This window comes from Typopeltis vanoorti, chromosome 1 (assembly GCF_054136105.1).
Source record: "Typopeltis vanoorti isolate ZY-2024b chromosome 1, IOZ_Tvanoo_1.0, whole genome shotgun sequence".
Classification (NCBI taxonomy): domain Eukaryota; kingdom Metazoa; phylum Arthropoda; class Arachnida; order Uropygi; family Thelyphonidae; genus Typopeltis; species Typopeltis vanoorti.
The window spans coordinates 16,917,211-16,938,529 of record NC_143549.1 but is presented as its reverse complement, the minus strand read 5'-3'; the positions used below and the strand labels follow the sequence as shown (position 1 = coordinate 16,938,529).

The window sequence follows — 21,319 nt, the reverse complement described above, 5'->3', positions numbered from 1 at the left end:
AAATTATAGGCTAATCAGCATCTCAGGAGTGGTGGTTAAAGTATTGGAGAAATTGGTAAAAGATAGAATTGAGGTCTGGGTGGATAGGAATATGATACTTTATAAGGGTCAACATTATTTTGTGTGAAGGGTGGATCTTGCCTTAGTAATTTGCTTGCATTTTATAATAAAGTGAAAATTGGGTTGGATAATGGAAATGACTTTGCAAAGGCATTTGCTAGAATACTAAATAGAACTCTGTTGCACAAATGGGGGATTACTATGAACCTAGTGATTTGGATTACAGAATGGCTGATGGACAGATATCAAATAGTGGCTTATGGAGTCCAGTAGAAGGTAGGTGACCACTGGTTTACCACAGGGCTCAAAACTTGTTCCTCTGTTTAATATGTATATGTCAATGATATAGGAAATGATATGATGTGATATATTCAGTTTGCTGATAATGCAAAACTGGGAACAGCGATAGTAAATGAATGTGATCTAGAGATCCTCACAGTGATGTATTAGACTAGCAGTATGGGCAAAGGTAAATGGCTGTGAATTTAATGTGAAGTTGTGCACTATATTGATGGAACTAAGTGCAGGAAGCCGAAGAGGCTAGGGACTTGGAGTAACTATGGACATTGAGTTAAAGTTTAGGTGGGCATATTACAAAAGTAGCTAAAACAACAAATCAGATTATGTGGTGTTGAAGAACACGCTAACAAGCAGGGATAATAAGACAACATATGGACTACTGTAGATCTGGTCACCCAGATTCTTTGGAGATGAAGTGGTGGAGAGAATCCAGAGGCAAGTAACAAAGATTGTTGCAGATCTATGGAATTATTACATGACACCTCCAGGGAGTCTGAAGACTCATCGAGGTAGGGCACCCACTCTACAACTCTCCGACTCCTCCAATCCACCAGCCACAACTACTTTCATTATCCACACCAACGCCATCAATGGCTAACCATCACCACTAGTATTTTCACAAACAAACGTCCATGCGCAGGGCAGGATTCGAACCTGCAGCTTTTTGGCTGGAGAGCGGAATGCTCTCTATGATAATAGATTGATTATCTGTGGACTTCGAAAACTAGCTGATTAGGTTAAAAAAGGAGAAAGGAAAAAAGCATATAAATTATTAAAGGAGTTTCATAAGCAGCTAGAAATGGAGGAAAGAGTGCTGAAAAAGGAATTGGAGATGATAAAGGTCACATGAAAACAGGAGAAAAAGATATTCTTGAAGTATGGAGTAATTACTTCAAGTATGGATATGTATTCCTGACTGCATGTCTGGTCAGTGTTTTTTACTGCTGTGCTGTTATCACTGCTCATTTCATTTAGCAATTTTTTGAAGTAGAAAAAGCCATCAAAGGCCTGAAATGTGGAAAGGTTGCAGGAGTAGATGATATTTGACCAGAAATGCTCAAGTATGGAGATATAAAAGTCTTACAGTGGCTGCACTGCATTATTCAGAAAGCCTGGACAGAGGGACGAATTCCAGATGTTTGGAGTAGAGCTCTCATAGTACCCATATATAAAAAGGGAAATAAAACAATGTGAGGCATTTCATTACTGAGTGTTCCTGGTAAGATATATGCAAGTATACTTGAGAATACTTGCTTCATCATCATGGGAATATAACAAAGATCTGTATTTAAGTTTTGTAGATCTGGAAAATATATGACATATATGACAAGCTGCCAAGAGAAAAGCTATTCACAATGTTATGTTACAGTTATATGGTGTTAATGGGGCATTATATCAACCAATACTTAGTCTTTATTTGAGTTGTAAGTCAGCAGTTAGAATTGAAGGAAGTACAGGAAGGTGGTTTAATGTTAAATCTGGTGTCAGTCAAGAATGTACATTATCCCCTCTCTTATTCATTATCTATATAGATCACATTATGAAGGAAAGCGGTATTAAACATGATATCAGAATTGGAGATGTTAATGTCAGCTCTTTGCTTTATGCGGATGATGTTATACTTCTAAATAAATCCGCCACAAGTCTTCAAGATTCTCTGACTAAATTGAATAACTGTTGTAATAGATATGGTATGAAGGTGAGCAATAAAAAGACAAAGACAACAGAAATAGGCAGAAACTTTGAAAATATCAACTGCTTTTGAATGGAGAACTAATAGAACAAGTAAAACATTTCAGTTACTTAGGCATGATTTTTAGTGAAGATGGTAAATTACATATGGAAATAGACAACAGAATCAACAAAGCTGGTATGGTAGGAAGCCAACTACATAAATTTATATGGAATAAGAGAGAAATTAGCCAAAACATAAATTAGTTGTATACAAGACAGTGTTCAAACCAATTTTAACTTATGGATCTGGGACCTGGGTTAGAAGTAAAACTCTTGACCAAAGATTAGAGACCACAGATATGAGAGTCCTGAGAAAGATTATTGGCTTGAACAGATGGCATCAATGGCCATATCATAATAAAAATGGGGATATTAGGAAAGAACTTGATATTGTCAGCATCCAGGAATGCATTAGCAGAGCTAGTCTCAGGTAGTATGGTCACTTAAGTGGAATGGAAAAGGAAAGATTAGCAAAACAAGTGTTCTCTGCCAGGTTGGCAGGAAAAAGATCCAGAGGAAGACCAAGATATAGGTGGATTGATACAGTAAAAAGTGCCTTAGAAGACAGAAATATAAGACCTGATAATATTGGAGTCTTGATAGGTAACAGACTGATTTGGAGGAAAATCGTAGATAGGAAGTTAGTAATTATGTAAATTTTCATGTAGTACTATCATTTCCTGTACACCTCTTGAGGGTATATATATATATATATATATCAAGAATTTGATGATGATGATGAAGGAGTTTCATAGGATTGACACTGAAGACTTATTTTCAGTGCTTAGGACAAAGGGAAAGAATGAAGGATCACCGTTGGGTATTGTGTAAGAGTATGGTTAGCATGGATGTTAGGACTAATTTTTGCTTGGAGGGTGGTGAATGTTGAGTGGTTTGCCAGAGGTGGTTATGAGTTCTTCATCAGTGAATGAGGTATGTGGATAATGGGTCTTCAACAATGCATTCTGACTCTTTGGGCATATCTATATAATAATAATACTAATTCAAAAAAAAAAAGTCAATAGTACTTGAAATACTGCATTTTCTTTCTAGTCATTGAATAATTTAAAATTGATTATTGTGTTGAACTTTAAGTGCCAACTAAACATTGGCAGTGCTGCCATTGAGCCTAAAACTAGTTGAATTTAGCTTGCAGTACCCCTACTTTTATTGGTGATAAATATATGTTTTCATTATGAAGAGATCTGGTTAATATATTTTATTAAGTACCGTATATTTTTGCGTATAATGCGAACTAGAAATTTTGTTTGAAAACTAGCCCTAAAATGCCATGTCCATGTATAATGCAATCTGTTAATCTTGTTCCCTAACATTATAAATAAAACAATATGAATTAACGAAAGAAATATTTATTTTAAAACAAAATGTGAAAATCCTTTAAATTCTTCTTCATCTTTTGAGTCATTAAACATTTCATTTATAAATTCATCTGTAGGCATTGCCTCATCAGTGTAGCAGTTGTCATCATCGTCATCATGCTCTCCATTTTGTTGTGCATTATCCTCGCTTTCGTATATGACATCATCTTCGGATCCATCCATTGAATTACTTATTCCACATTTAAGAAATGAGTGTTGAATCATTTCAGATTGTATCGAATACCAAACTTCTTTAACCCAGCTGGTGACTAGGGTGATATCAGGCTTCTGAAAATTCCCACCATTTGTCATCTTCACCAAACCAGATGATATCCATTTTTCATGTAAGTGATCTTTAAATGGCTTAATCAAGCTGACATCAAGCGGCTGCAAAACGGAAGTTAGACCACCCGGTATGACTGCTAGGCCTGTACGTAGCTCACGTGCTTTCTCTTGGCTTACCTCTGTTAAATGCACCCGGAACATATCCCAGACTAGCATGCTTTGTTGATGTTGACATAACAAGCTGCCTGGACATATGTTCCATACTTGATCCAGCCACAATTGTACACCTTCTTCATCCATCCAACCTTTCTGATTGGCACGAACAAAGACACCTGGTGGAAATGTCATATGCTTCGGAATCGTCTATCTTTTAAATATCACTGTTGGCTTAAATTAAGGGGATATTAAATCCCGCATAGTTTTAAAACCGAATAAGAAACTCAAAGATCGGAATCAGAGAGTTTCTTGCCGAATATAGTAAACTATAAAGTATCGGCGACACTAGCGTTAGCCAATGCAAGTGATCCTAGTACGTAGTACAATACCGGGCAACTCGTTGCAAAGGTGGAGGAAGTTCAGATCGCTATTCTTAGGTATTTTCCATAATGTAAAAACACATTTCCTAGGAAATGTATGCTGTTATTACATTATGGAGGGAGGTCACTACCCAGATCGGTTTCAGCCTTTTTTGAGGCTTCATCAGTGAGTAGCTAGACCTAATACCAAAGTCTAGTACTAGGATCACTTGCATTGGCTAACGCTAGTGTCACCGATACTTTATAGTTTACTATATTCGGCAAGAAACTCTCTGATTCCGATCTTTGAGTTTCTTATTCGGTTTTAAAACTATGCGGGATTTAATATCCCCTTAATTTAAGTAATGTTTTCATTGCCGAAATGAAGCTTATTAGCTCTTTATACTTAAGTTAAATCACTGTTGGCTTTAATTTGGTTTCGTCTGTCATGCATGCTAGAACAACGGTAAAATGCGTTTTTTCATGTCCCATTGTTTTTATGAGGACACTCTTTTCACCTACTGAGTTTATTGTTTGATTCCCATCCATATCAAAGTACATGGGCGTCTCATCCATATTGCCTATTTGGGAAAGTTCATATCCGTGACACTTCCATAACTTTATGATAAATTTATGGAAGGACTCCGCATTTTCTTCAAGCTGCTTTGGTAACTTCTGCGCAATTTTTGTTCAGTGTCATAATATTAATGCTTTGCGTTCCATAAATCTGTTGTATCACCCATGCGAAGCAAGAAAAGATGAAATACTTGGTGTGTCCTTGAATTTACCATTCTTGAGTTGTAGAGCTCGAAAATGAATTGCATTTCTTGTTACTATAATGCCATCTTGTCATTGCATCAAAATCCATTCATTTAGCTCTTTGAGTTCTGGAAAGGATGCTACATCTCCACGACGGGCAGGTTTCGTTTTGGGGATTTTTTCAAGACTGTCTTTTTGCTTACGCCAAAGTCTAATATCACTCTATGCTACACCAAATTCTCTCATAGCAATACTGTTATTATGTTCTTCTGCAAACTGCATGACACGCAATTTAAATCCTGCTTCAAAAGATGAACGTTTACATTTCTGTTGGCTCATTTTCAGGCTAGGTTTGTTTAACGAATAATATTTAAAATGAACTGTGGTTCATTTTAAATATTATTATATTTAATAACATATCTCGCCCCCTTGGTGAGATATGTGCTAATATCTCGCCAAGGGGGTGGGATATTAGCACTACTTACATTACTGGCTTTATGCGAAGATACGATGCGCGCTCAGTCGCCGAATGCGAGTGGGTCAAATACATTTGGTTGCATAGGCATTAGGTAGTATATATTGTGTGTGCAAGTCTAATAAGATGTTATATTTTTAAGATCTGCATATAATGCGAACTCCTAACTTTAGACCATAAATTTTTCTCATTATACGTGATAATATACAGTAATTCTTTCAAACACAACAAAACAAAATTATTCATTCTGAAAATTTGGTTATTGCAGAGGTTCATTATATTTGAATTTGGCCTTTCACCATTCTGTGAAACTTTTTTAATGAATAGTTATAATATCAATGTATTTGTTACTTCAGAATTTGAAAAATTATGCAATACCCAGTCATTAAGTGATATCTAGTCAGAAATAGTAATATTTTATATGTTTTTGCTAGCTACTAAATGGTTTACATATCATGTCATTTAAAATTTTGCTAGTTCTAGATATTAAGCTTTATTAATCATTATTGATGTTTATATATGCGATTTATTTCTGTTAATATTAGGTGAGGGAACACAAAAGAAAGCTACGCAAGCAACAGAAGCAAAATCCACAAAAGAGTATGTTGATTAGAATGAATTCTTGAAACTGTTCTAAAAAATAAATTGTTATAATAATAATATTTACTAGATTGTCATGCTGTATAGTTTATTATTAGAAATGAATTGATCTTTAAAAATTAATAGTGAACTGTTATGGCGAATATCAGTTCATTTGTTAACTGATATTGTTATTATCCATGATGAATGAATATTAGACATCCACCACTGCTTCAAATTTGTATAATATTGTAATGATCTTGGAGGGGGGGGGGTCAAGCATATCGGTTGTCTTGGACATGGACAGTTGGCGATTTCACCGAGTGTCCATGAAATATGTTTTGAGAATCCTTTTCTTGTTTCAGAAACATCATCATGCTTATCAAGGATTGAGGCTTAGAGTGGCCTGTTCCAGCCTTAGAAGTCATTGTTGAATCTCTTAAGAGGACATCCTGGTTTTCTTTTTCCTAATAGTTTGTAATTTAAGACTTGTTTTAGTAATCTTTCTGTTTTCATTCTTTCAATGTGTTCCATCCATTTATGTTTATATTTTTTAATTTTTTCTATTACTGATTCCTGGTTTAGTTCTTTCATAATTTTTTCATTTCTTTTGTGATCGAATAGAGTATACTTCACAGTTTTTCTCATAAACTTCATTTCAGCTGTTTAAGGTCATGTTTCTGAAACATGACTTTGGCAAATTCAGTATTCTCAGTTAGGCTGTTGATATTCAATATCTGATATATTTTCTTTTCTTCTCTTTTCTTTGTCTTCCCCTCTCATTAGGTGGCTTTAATAGTGCCATCATTCCCACTCAGAGGAAATTACTGAATTGCAAAATAGATACTATTAATAGCATAGGATTCTTTTTGAGGATCAGTATCTACTTACATGTTATGATAAGATGACAAATATGTTGGATAAGGGAAATTCCTATACACTGACTTTCTTTGACTTTGCAAGGTATTTGATAATTACCACATGACAGATTAGTGTATAAGCTGTAGAAGATGGGATTTTCTTTTTTCCCATCTTCTAGAACATGGGTCGGCAAACTACGGCTCTTTGAGTATATACATGTGGCTCTGAAGTAAAATTGAAAATGAAAATAAAACTATCATAGTTTCATTTATAAAATTTTTAAAAGATTTTATTCACATAATGGTGAATAATTAGGATTAGGTTTTAGGGTGCCTCGACATCTGAGGTCATTTGCAGAGCAACAAAGTGACTAATAAGTGAGCGAACGAGTCAGGTAGACTAATATAGTCTACCTGACTCGCATAGTTCTGCCATTAGATACTGGCATATGCATGAACTCATATGCTTGCATTTGCACAACAATAGAACTACAGAACGGACTATAACGACAATTCAAAAGTAACTTCAGATTACAAGTCTGTTATTATAATGGCACAGTGTTTTTATGGTTTTTTTAATTTGCTTTGAGTGTTACCACACCTGAAGAAATAGTTTTGACAAAACATGTTGTGTGTTCCATTAAATTAACTTTTTATCTATTTTCTCGGTTCCAGTCAGTCAAAAAAATCGTAAATTGGGGAGCCAAATTACTGATGCCAACTTGGAATCATGCCTTAAATTAAAAACGACTAGTTACAAACTGGACATACAGAAACTTTCTAAGGAAATGCAAGCTCATTGGTCACACTACTAAAACCAATGAGAGCAATTTTTGTATGATTTTTTTCTTCATATAATAAAGATATAATTAATATTATAACTTGTTATATATTACTATAAATTTACTATAATATTACTTTAAATTTTCCTTATTTGTAAAAATATATTTATGGCTCTCAAATAATTTTTAAATTGTTGTGAGGGATAGGTTTGGCTCTTCCATCTCAAAAGTTTGCCGATCTCTGTTTTAGAAGATTAAAAAAAAAATCGCATATGTCTTTATTATTTCTGACATTTTTATGGAATGGATTGTATTCTGTTGTAAATTTTCTGAGTAGCAAACTCATTAAGTGTAATTTTTCTAATAAATGCATTTTGAAAAGACATAAGCAGGGAAAGAAAAAGTTTTTTAGTGTTATTATCGCTGATACCACCTGATATAATATTATATAATTTAAAATCCTAGCTTATTACCACCTGTAAGTTGTGGTAGTAAGTTATCTTAATTGCAGTATACCAAATTACATAAATGTAGGAAGGATCTCTTTTGATACATTAGATCACTTGTAATAACTAGAGAAAAACAAATATAAATAAAGGTTCTACTAAGGTAGAAGTGAAAGAATTTTTTGAGGCTTTAGAGAAAGCCTCAAACTGACACAATGAAAAATGAAAAGTTGGTCCTTGTTGGCGATCTAAATAGCAGAATAGGAAATGATTGTCAGATATACAAAAATATATATGGGAAAATTTGGAGAAAAGGACAAAGCTAATAATAATGGCAAATACCTGTTGGATTTTGCTCAGGACATGGACAGGTTATTACTAACATAATGTTCTTCCAACATAAAAATGTAAACAAATTCATATGGAGAGAAGAGGCAAGGAATAAGAAAAGTCTCACTGAATATGTTATTGTTTGATAGTGATGTTTTCTCTATGGTGGGACACCAGAGTGGACAAAGGATTTGAAATTGGAAGTGATCACCATTTAGTCTTGAGCAGGATAAAATTGAATTTCATATTGAAAAGAAGAACATATAAGAAAGTTTTAAAGCAAATAAAAGTTGAGCAGCTCTCAGATGTGAACTGCAGACTAAAATACACAAAAATGATTGAAGAAAAAAATGAAAGAGTTTGAGAACAGCAACCAAACCTTGAAGATTCAGTGGCAAGCCCTGAAGAAAACACTGATTGATTCAGCCAGAGTGGCATGTAGTGAGGTTGTCTGTAAGGATAGAAAAATCAGAACTCCATGGTGGACACAGGAAGTTAAAGAGACAGTGAAAGAAAAGAAGAAAGCATATCAAAAGTTCCTGGCAAATAAGTCAGCTTTTGCTCTTGGAGAATACAAAGACAAACATAAGAAAGCTAAACACTGTGTAAAACTAGCTAAACAAAAGTCATGGGAGGACTTTGGTAAGAACGTAGAAAATAAATATCAAGAAGGTGGCAAGATATTCTGGAGTTGTTGAAGAAGCTCAGAAATGGAGGAAAGAGTGCTTTAAAAGGAATTAGAGATGATAAAGATAACATGAAAACAGGAGAAAAGATATCCTTGCAGTATGGAGTAATTACTTTGAAAAACTGCTAAATGAAACAAGCAGTGATGACAACACATTGGTAAAAAACACTGACCAGGCATGCAGTCAGGAATACATATCCATACTTGAAGTAGAAAAAGCCATCAAAAACCTGAAATGTGGAAAGGCAGCAGGAGTAGATGATATTCGACCAGAGGTGCTCAAGTATGGAGGTATAAAAGTCTGACAGTGGCTGCACTGCATAGTTCAGAAGGCCTGGACAGAGGGACGAATTCCAGATGATTGGAGTAGAGCTCTCCTAGTATCCATATATAAAAAGGAAATAAAACTGAATATGAGAATTACATGGGTATTTCTCTACTGAGTGTGCCTGGTAAGATATATGCAAGTATACTTGAGGAACGGTTGAGAAGGATTGTGGAAGAGAAGCTTAGTGAAGAACAAGTTGGATTCGGGTCAAATAGAGGCTGTTAGGATCAGATCTTCACTTTATGACAGATAGTTGAGAAATCATGGGAACATAACAGAGATCTGTATTTAAGTTTTATAGATCTGGAAAAGACATATATATGACAAGGTGTAAGAGAGAAGCTATTCAAAATGCTGCAGTTATATAGTGTTAATGGGGCATTATATCAAGCAATACTTAGTCTTTATTTGAGTTGTAAGTCAGCAGTTAGAATTGAAGGAAGTACAGGAAGGTGGTTTAATGTTAAATATGGTGTCAGACAAGGATGTACATTATCCCCTCTGTTATTCATTATCTATATGGATCACATTATAAAGGAAAGTGGTATTAAACCCAATATCACAATTGGAGTTGTTATTCCCTTCTCTTTGCTTTATGCGGATGATGTTATACCACTACAAGTCTGCAAGATTCTCTGACTAAAGTGAATAACTATTGTAATAGATATGGTATGAAGGTCAGTATTAAAAGACAAAGACAATGAAAATAGGCAGAAACATTGAAAATATCAACCGCATTATGAATGGAGAACCTATAGAACAAGTAAAACATTTCAGCTACTTAGGCACGATTTTTAATGAAGATGGTAAATTAAATATGGAAATAGACAACAGACTCAATAAATCTGGTATGGTATGAAGTCAATTGAATAAACTTATATAGAATAAGAGAGAAATTATCCAAAACACTAAATCATCTTTGTACAAGACAATATTCAAGCCAATTTTAACTTATGGATCTGAGAGCTGGATTAGAAGTAAAACACTTGACCAAAGACTTGAGACTGCAGATATGAGAGTCCTGAGAAAGAGTAGAGGCATGAACAGATGGCACCAATGGCAATATCATGTTAAAAATGAGGATATCAGGAAAGAACTTGACATTGTCAGCATCCAGGAATGTGTTAGCAGAGCTAATCTCAGGGGTATGGTCACTTAAATTGAATGGGAGAGGAAAGTTTAGCAAAACAGGTGTTCTCTGACAGGTTGGCAAGAAAAAGTCCCAGAGGAAGACCAAGATATAGGTGGATTGATACAATTAAAAGTGCCTTAGAAGATAGAAATATAAGATCCGATAATGTTGACAGGTAACAGACTGATTTGGAGTAAAATTGTAGATAGGAAGTTCGTAATGATGTAATTTTTCATGTAGTACTATCATAATCTGTATATCACCTTGAGGGTATATATCAGGAATTTGATGATGATGAAACAAATATAAATAAGAAAAAGACAAGACTTCATTACTTTGGATTTGAACACTTGTAGATCCTAGTATTTGGGAAATATATAGGAGGATTCTAAAGGTAGCAGTAGAAGGAATGAATAAAAAGTTAACATTTGTACTTCAAGTTTGAATTGGAACTAATGGAGTGCTGAATAGCTGCTCGTACCACAAATGTTTTAACACATTTAGAAGACAGCAGAATTATTGATGCTACCCTACCAGGTGCATCTCTCTGGGTGGCAGATAGAGAAACCCCTGACAGGGAACTTGTTTCTTTTAGGACTGCTCGGAATATACTGAATAAGGAACATGGTTGATGTAGACCCAATTGTATGGGGATGTAGCAGCTGGACCATGCTATTTCTTTGAAATTTAAATACAGATATTTGGTCGTCTAGTTGGATGTTGTGCCAGTGGCTGACCATCCATCCATGGAAAACTACTGTTTGTTAAGGAACCAAGAGAGAAATGACCTCAAACTGGGAAGACAAAATGAGTATGACTCAAGAAACGACTATTGGATTATGATTTTGAGACATGGAATACAAGAACATTATGTAAGACAGGAACACTTAAAGCACTAATATCATAAATCAATTGATACAAATTAAAATGAGTGGCAGTATAAGAAACAAGATAGATTCAGAATAGAAATCCAAAATTTACAAATTTTTCAAGCATGATAGAATCAGGGATATACATGATTTTGGAAAAAGCATTTATAGTTTTAGAACTGTGAATGAAAGTTTGTGTGCAATAAGAATTATAACAAAATTTTTTAATTTGGAGATTATAAATGCTCATTCACCAATGGAAGCTGTGGAAAAGGAAGAAAATTGGATGCCTTTTGCAAAATTGAGGTGTTGTATGTTTCAGCATCAAGATTGGACAGCAAGATGCTTATAAAGAAAGAATTGGAAAATGGTATCCACGCTCTAAATTGAAAGAAACTGCTAGATTTTACTATAAATAAAAATATGGGTAATCCTCTACATGCTTTCCTCATAAAGACATCCATAAAAGGAGATAGATATCCTGAGATGGCACTATTTAATCAATATTTGATCATGTGCTTATCAATAAAAGATTGGCATCAACTATTATATATGATCTTATATATCATATAAGATCATATAGAGGAGCTTACTGTGATTCAGATCTTTATTTGGTCAGGATTAAGTATAGTGCACAATATTACTGAAGAAACAAAAAAAAAGACATGAAGGAGCACTTAGTTTAATTTGCAGAAACTTAAAGAAATTGAAGATAAAATCAACATCCAGAATAAAATTAAAGAAAAAATAGAGCCTGAAAATATAGATATAGAACAGAATGGACATAAAATTAAACAGTGGATTCTGAATGCTGTAGAAGAAACTTTGATATACAAAATGATTATTTAATAATTTAGCAATTAATCTCCTAGTACGCGACAACAATGTTAATTGGTGATCCACCGACTGTTCTGTACTTTTTATTCCATTCTTTTAACTGTTTGTATGACACTGAAGATGTGCTGTTAATTTCAGTACGAAATATTTGTACCTTTATTAATTAAAAGTTATTACTGTGGTCTTTACATGTTTATTAATAAATATACTATGCCACAGGTACCTCTAAAGATTAATAAATAAAAAAGACTGAGGCAAGAAGCAGATAAAATTTTGTTCAAGGAAGAAAAGACAGGTTCTTAATGAAGTGATATGCACAATAGAACAAGAAATGAAGAACAAGGACAATCTTAGACAAGCTTATAATACAATTAAGCAAAATAAAGGAGGATATAATCCTGGGCTAGATATATAGAGATGGACAAAGAAGCATGTTAACAAACGAACAAAGAAAAAATAAAAAACATGGAGAGATTTTTTCATGAATTGCTGAATAAGAATGTTAACTCTGCAACTCAAAATTATGCACCAACTACTATTGAAAAAGATGAGTCTGTAGAGCAAGCTGCCATCAAGGCAAGAACTTAATGATATAATACATTCACTCAAGAGCAACAGATTCTTAGGACTAGATAAAACTCCCTGCAGAGTTACTAAAAATAGGAGAAAAGAAACTAGAAGGCAAAACACATGAATTGACTTTAACCATATGGAAGGAAATGCGAAATATATAGAATGGATAGAGGCTGTTCTGTCTGATGCATGAGAAGAATGACAAAACAATTTGTGGAAATTAGAGGTATTTCTCTGTTATGTTCAGCATACAAAATATTTACCTTTATTATGAATAAAACGAAATCCATTTATAGAGAAGATATTGGCATCTACCAAGGAGATTTTCAGGAAGGGCAAATCCACAATTGATGAGCGACATATACTTAAACAATTATTAGAGAAGTCTTAGGATTTTGATATAAATTATATGAGATTAAGAGTAAGTCTTATGCAGCTAACAGTGGAAATTCAGAAATACAGGTTAAAATACAAAATGGTTTAACAGATCCCCTTTCCAGTAACTTAAAACAAGGTAATAGTATACCTAATAAATTAGCTTTGGAATACATTATCCAATTATTGCCATTAAATACTAAAGATACTCTAATAAACAAATCACTGCAGATTGTAGCATATGCAAATGACATTAACATCATGTCAAGAACCAGATAGAAAGCTGAAGAAATGCATTTGGAAATAGAAAAATCAGCACAAGAGATATGGCTAAAATTTTAATCAACAAAAAACTAAAATCATGATTAATAGCAGGCAGAATTAATTAACTGATACAAGTGCAAAAATTGAGAACTTGAAATAGAAAAAATGGAACAATTTAAATATTTAACACTAGCCAATCAAGAGAGGTAATCAGGCTTTCAATTTCTCTCTTTCTCTCATACTCTCGTGTGCTTAAGTTCAAAAGATATTCATTAGAAGACTAAAGTAAAAAATATATAAATCGATAATTCGTTCGGATGTTTCACATCTATGGATGTGAAATCTGGATGTTTAAGGCAAAGGTTGAGAATTTGATTTCAGTTTTGAAAGGAAAATCTTTAGAAAAATATTTGGCCAGTGAATGATAATTGGTCTCTGAAGGATCTTATACAACTATGCATTGTAATCAATTTTATAGAGAACCCACAGTATCTAATATATTCGAGTTAAAAACGTTGCAGTGAGCAAGACATGTTTTTCATACAGAAAATTACAGTATTCTTAAGAAAACAATAAATAGTAAAATTCTTAGTAAAAGACCAAAAGTAAGAACAAGACAGAAAGGCACCATTAATCACGATAGCAGCATTTACAGTATCCAAACAGCAGAAGTAAAGTTTTGGACAGACAGGTTGAAGGCAACAAATCCAGGAAGCCAAGGCTTGATTTGAACTGTTGTGCCACAAGAAGAAGAATAATTCTGATCAATAGTGACCATGAAAATATTTGTAGAAAATGCAATCAGCAGAAACCAAATCTCTCTGTGATCTTCATGGAATGAATTATGCAGAAATAGGAAGTTCTATTTTTTTTTTTTTTTTGCATAAATTTTTCTTTAGCAATCAGTCATAGTTTGCATCATTTCTTTTGCTAAATCTCTCCATGTTGCAGTCCATCTTAAACAGCTGAATTGCCTTATTACCAAAAACAAATGCCTCTTGAAATTTTTTCACTCTCAACTTTTTTGAGGAGATTGGTTTCTTTTGTTTTGTTTTGTTTTTTTCTCTTGTGTTTTTGGTAATTTTTTTGTGCTTTTAGCTTTATCCAGTCTTCTTTTGTGAGCTTTTCTTTCACAGTTTCCACTATTGTAAGTCACCTGTGTGTGTGTATGTGTGTGTGTAGCTAGCAGCTTGAGCCTCACACCGAATGTTATCTTTGAATATTGTGAATATATAATGATCTTTTTCAGAAGCTTCTTCCAAACAACATTCACACACACACCTCACCTCATGTTGCATCTACATTCTTTGTACAGTGCAATATATTGTATTCTTTCCAAAAGTCTTCTCATTCAGTGTTTTCTCATTCTCAATAGCAGTAGTAGAATGTGCATTAATATTCCTTAAATAATATATAATATAATATTTCTTGAAGGCATAAATTGCACCCTAAGTTTTAATAATGACAAACCATGAGCAGACATAAATACAAAATTAATAATGGAAAAACTCACGATAAATACTTATTAACATCAAGGTTATTTATTTCCTCAAATACCTCCTGGGTACAGTATTTTTGGTGAGGATAGAAAGGGCAGGAAGGGAGGGGGAGTGCTGCTGATGATAGCAGTGGTTATGAGGCACTGTGGTGTAATGTGGAGGTTGAGACCTATTTAGTTGGATGGTGCTATAGGCCTGGGAATGTGGAAGGTGGTGATGAAGAAATGTATAAAGAACTTGGATTAGTGAACAAAGGAAATGAACCTTATGAAAACAGGTTGAAGATTTGTGGGTTGCAGAAATTGGTTGATAGGCAGAAAAGAGGAGATATGATTGAGACATTCAAATTGCTGAAAGGTTTCTGTAGGATGAATTCAGAGGATATTTTTGAGAACAGGACTAGGGGACATCCATGGAAGCTGGGCAAGAGTGTGGTTAGTAAGGGTGTGAGAGCTGGGATTTTTTACTTTTAGAGTGGTGAATGAGTGGAATAAGCTGCCAGAGTCTGTTGTGGGTGCTATGACAGTGAATGAGTTCAAGCAAAGTGTGATAGATACTGTGTAAATGTCGAATAGTTGTGATGGATATGGTGTTTAGGGCCTCCCTAGATGAGTTTAAGGACTCCTTGGAGTCACCTGTAATAATAAGTATACTTGCGTAAATCTTACTGGATGACTCAATAGAGAAGTTTTCTAATTACTGTGCTCAATTTTTTTTATTTATTATTATTTTTTTTAATAAATAGGGATACTGGGAGAATTTTACTCTAATAATCTAGAATTTGAACCTTCTGACAGATTTGAATCATTCTGAATTAAGTAAGCATAGACATTTTGAACATTTTATATCTTCATATTAAATTAGGGCCTGTTCAGATATCATCTTCTCTGGTTTTCTTTTTCATATTTTAGATTTGGTGACTTTTTCTGTCTTCAAGTGGTTTGTTTTCTTGTGAATGCATTCCTCCTAGATACTCTTGACCATTTAGTGTTATGAGTTTATGTAATTTGAATCTTGGGTTGTAGTTGAACTTTTTTTTTTCTTCTGTATTTTTTGTTGTGTAGTTGCATTAGTGAAAATCTTATATGCATCTACAATGTTTATTCATCTTGTAGAAATTAATAAAGATCCTGGAGTACCCAATAGTTTGCCATTCAAAGAAAAGATTCTTCAGGAAGCTGTTGATAGAAAACAAAGATTAAAAGAATTGCAACAAAATCAGAAAGAAGAGCGAAGAAAGCAACAAATGCAGAATCGAGGACTTACAGACACCAACTTCAGTAATGAAATGGATGCAGAATTGGACAATAAGGTGAAGAATTTTTAATATAGCCTAAAGGTGTTATTAATGTAGTCCTTTATAATGAGAAAATAACTATGACATTTTTTAAACAAGTATAAGATGGCTAAATTGTAACTTCCACTTATATGACTATATAATGTAAGAAAATTAAGTATGGTACTTAAATAATTTTTATATGTTATAGTTTCTGTGATATAGTTCATGTGATAGTTTCTAAAGTGACGTGGCTGCCACTGTTTAGAAAATAAAACTCTGATTATAATGTTCTAATTATGATAGTTCAAAAGGAAGTAGTAGTCATCTCTATAATTTAAGACATATTTTAGGTTATAGTTATTGAACTGCTTTATTTTGGTATTGGTTTCAGCAGTTTAAAGACCATATTATTTAGAAAAAATTAAAGATGAAAACTTTAACTTATGTAAAATACATTTATTAGCTGTAAAATTTTTGCCCAAGTATCATAGACATCCTCAGTACAATAACAACAATGGAACAAAAAATAAAATTACATATAATCCGTTTCAGAAAAGTGCACTGCAGTGTCAATAGGACAGTGGTCAGTAAATTCCCGGTTATTTTTTTAAAAAATTACAATAACATAATCAGGAATTTGCCTAAAAGTGATATAATAATATTTCCCATAAAAGGAATAAACAAAGTCAATTAGATCTGTTTAAGTTCGGTCTGTGTAGAAAGGCCTCACTGCTCTATAAGGAATCTACTTTTATGTGAAAAATTAGTTTTCTTCCAAAAAAACTATTTAGTCAGGTTGGCATGTTTTGCTAAGCCAGACTGCTCAAATTCAAGATATTGGATATTAGATTTAAGTTCTTCACTGCAGATGGCTACACATCTATCAGACTGTCCAAAGTAAAACAAATTACAGAAGGAAGAGATCTGGTAGAGACATCTGGAAGGTTGAGCAGAGAAAGCTTATGTTTAGGTGAAGAAAGGAAGATAGAGATCTTCCTGACATTACAAAAGGATAACGCAATATTGTTTCTGTTTTTATTTTCTAAGTATGTCAGTTTACATACCGATATTAAAGCAGTTATCTCAACTATGTTATTATTAACAGATCTCCATGGTCAGTAGAAATATTATCTTAGCTCTCTCTTAACCAGAACAATATTTGTCAAATTGTTCCATAAATTCATAAACTTGTCATATTTATAATACATTACAGCATTGATTGTGCTCACTATTACAGAGTGTATAGAGCAGTGTTTCTCAAACTTTTTTCGACTACGGAACACTTCACAAATCCTGAAATTTTCACTGAACACCTTGGTTATTTTGTAATGTATAAATTAATAATTAATATGTAATTTAGCTGATTTTTTATTATTAATCAATAATTGATAATTAATTAATAATTAATTAAACCATCATTAAATTAATTTGTGCTGACAAATTAATTTAAAAATGACAAATTCCAGAACTTCTCGTGCAACACCTATTCACCTTCCAGGGAACACCGGTTAAGAACCACTGGTATAGAGAATGAAATAATCATTTGTATCTTTGATAACTGATGTTGCCTTAGTTACCTCTGGATCCTTGGAAATTTCTTTTCACTACAGTTATCAGACAACAAATTTGTGCACAAATAGTCTAGATATGATTTTAAAGGCCTAATATTATGACACTATCACTCTCTGATATTCTAGTTATCATTGCAACTCTTCTTGCACTGTATCCCTTAAATTCAGATCACTCTCTATTCAGATCACTCTCTATCAGCCATCATAGGTGGATTCCAAATCTCTTCCTCCTGAAGCCACCAATACAGTGCATTATGCTTCTGCATTTCAGAGTGCAAACCTTCTACTTATCAACATTAAAATGAAAATATAGTGGTCTTGTAAAGCTAATTGCCTATTATATATATATATATATATGATTAAAATTATTAACTGACTTAAACACCAAGAAATATATATATATATATATTATTTTTTTTTATGTGAATCTCACACATAAATTAGTATTTGTACATGCTGGTAGTATGGTTGGCTAAGAGTTAGATATGGAAATCCTGCTTCACAGACTGAACACAGAACCTTACATGCTGCTTCTAGCCTCTAATTAAGTGGGATGTGGCCTCACTTGATAGTGATTTCATTTCCTGCCTAACTATATTCACAAACACCGGTACACTAGTTCAGATTCAAACAAACCTTAAAATGCTTCGACGTAGAACAATTATGATGCTCACACAGCCACTCGGACTGATAGATTTAAATTAGACCTTTGGCTTGTAAATTTTTCAGACTGCATTATCAGCAAACATCTGAATATCTGTTGCCAAACTCTATATTAAATATCATTCACATATAAGTGGAATTGTAGTAGCCTGAGAATAGAACTATGTTCAAATACCATAGTTACCTTCTTTTGTGAAACACCATTCCCATACATAATATGCTGATAGATTTAATTTGATATTTGGCTTGTAAATTTTTCTGACTGCATTATCAGCAAACATCTGAATATCTGTTGCCAAATTATATTAAATATCATTCACTTATAAATGGAATTGTAGTAGCCTGAGAACAGAACTGAAAGCACACCCCAACTCAACATTACCAGAGTTAAAGATCGGTACTATCAACATAAGAAGCCTGAATGGCAAAGAAATGGAGCTAGCTGAGGAATTAGATAAGTACCACATTAATATAATAGGGGTGACTGAAACAAAAAAGACAAAAACTGATGAGATCTTTCTGAACAATAAATAGCAAATGTTATATTCAGGAAATGACAATCAAGGAAAAGAAGGAGTACCCATAGTATTCAACACAAAATACGAGGCTAATCTTCTTGAATGGCAGGCATAGCAGAGTAGAAAATGCTTGTCAGACATACAAAAATATTTTGAGAAAATTTGGAGAAAAGAGCAGAGCCAATAATAATGGCAAATACCTGTTGGATTTCTGCTCAGGACATGGACTGGTTATTACTAACACCATGTTCCAACATAAAAATGTGCACAAATTCACATGGAGAGAAGAGGCAAGGAATAAGAAAAGTCTCATTGACTATGTTATTGTTGATAGTGATGTTTTCTCCCTGGTGCAAGACACCAGAGTGTACAGAGGATTTGAAATTGGAAGCGATCACTATTTAGTCTTGAGCAGGATAATACTGAATTTCATTTTAAAAGAATGACATGTAACAAAGTTTTAAAGTGAATAAAAGTTGAGCAGCTCTCACATGTGAACTGTAGACTAAAATACACAAAGATTATTGAAGAAAAAATGAAAGAGTTTGAGAACAGGAACCAAACCTTGGAGATTCAGTGGCAAGCCTTGAAGAAAACCCTGATTAATTCAGCCAGAGAGGCATGTGGTGAGGTTGTCTGCAAGGATAGAAAAATCAGAACTCCATGGTGGACACAGGAAGTTAAAGAAGCAGTGAAGGAAAAGAATAAAGCATATCAGAAGTTCCTGCAAATAAGTCAGCTTGTGCTCTTAGAGAATACAGAGACAAATGTCAGAAAGCAAAATACTGTGTAAAACTAGCAAAAAAAAAGTCATGGCAGGACTTTGGCAACAACTTAGAAAATAAATATCAAAAAGGTGGCAAAATATTTTGGAGGTTATTGAAGAAGCTTAGAAATGGAGGAAAGAGTACTACTGTAAAAGGAGTTAGAAATGATAAAGGTGACATGAAAATGGGTGAAAAAGATATCCTTGAAGTATAGAGTAATTACTTCGAAAAATTGCTAAATGAAACATGCAGTGATAGCACAATGGTAAAAAACACACAACAGGCATACAGTCAGGAATACATATCCATACTTGAAGTAGAAAAAGCCATCAAAGGCTTGAAATGTGGAAAGGCAGCAGGAGTAGATGATATTCGACCAGAAATGGTTAAGTATGGTGGTATAAAAGTCTTACAGTGGCTGCACTGCATAGTTCAGAAGGTGTGGACAGAGGGACGAATTCCAGATGATTGGAGTAGAGCTCTCATAGTACCCATATATAAAAACGGAAATAAAACTGAATGTGAGAATTACAGAGGTATTTTCATACTGAGTGTTCCTTGCAAGATCTATGCAAGCATACTTGAGAAACGGTTGAGAAGAATTGTGGAAGAAAAGCTTGGTGAAGAACAAGCTGGATTCAGGCCAAATAGAGGCTGTCAGGATCAGATCTTCACTTTACGACAAATAGATGAGAAAGCATGGGAATATAACAAAGTTCTGTATTTAAGTTTTATCGATCTGGAAAAGGAATGTGACAAGGTGCCAAGAGAGAAGCTATTCAATACGCTACAGTTATATGGTGTCAATGGGACATTATATCAAGCAATATTTAGTCTGTATTTGAGTTATAAGTCAGCAGTTAGAATTGACGGAAGGAGGTTTAATGTTAAATCCGGTGTGAGACAGGGATGTACATTATTCCCTCTGTTATTCATTATCTATATGGATCACATTATGAAGGAAAGTGGTATTAAACATGATATCAGAATTGGAGATGTTAATGTCAGCTCTTTGCTTTATGTGGACGATGTTATACTTCTAAATAAATCCACTACAAGTTTGCAAGAGTCTCTGACTAAATTGAATAACTGTTGTAATAGGTATGGTGTGAAGGTGAGCATTAAAAAGACAAAGACAATGAAAATAGGTAGAATTGTTGAAAATGTCAACTGTGTTGTGAACGGGGGAACCTGTGGAACAAGTAAAACATTTCAGCTACTTAGGCACGATTTTTAGTGAAGATGGTAAATTAAATATAGAAATAGACAACAAATCAACAAAGCTGGTATGGTAGGAAGTCAATTGAATAAATTCATATGGAATAAGAGAGAGAAATTAGTCGGAACACTAAATTAGCTGTATACAAGATGGTGTTCCAACCAGTTTTAACTTATGGATCTGAGAGCTGGGTCAGAAGTAAAACACCAAAGACTAGAGACTGCATATATTAG

General features: G+C 33.7%; 1 protein-coding gene across 1 annotated transcript in view; it reads left to right on the top strand.

Annotated features, from left to right (window-relative positions):
- The window catches only part of Ns1 (Nucleostemin 1), a 231,282-nt gene that overhangs the window by 26,670 nt on the left and 183,293 nt on the right, over positions 1-21,319 (top strand). The window contains exons 3-4 of the mRNA XM_090396775.1: positions 6,053-6,107; positions 16,185-16,381. Of these exons, the coding sequence (XP_090252901.1) occupies positions 6,053-6,107; positions 16,185-16,381 (252 nt within the window). The remainder of the gene's footprint in view (positions 1-6,052; positions 6,108-16,184; positions 16,382-21,319) is intronic.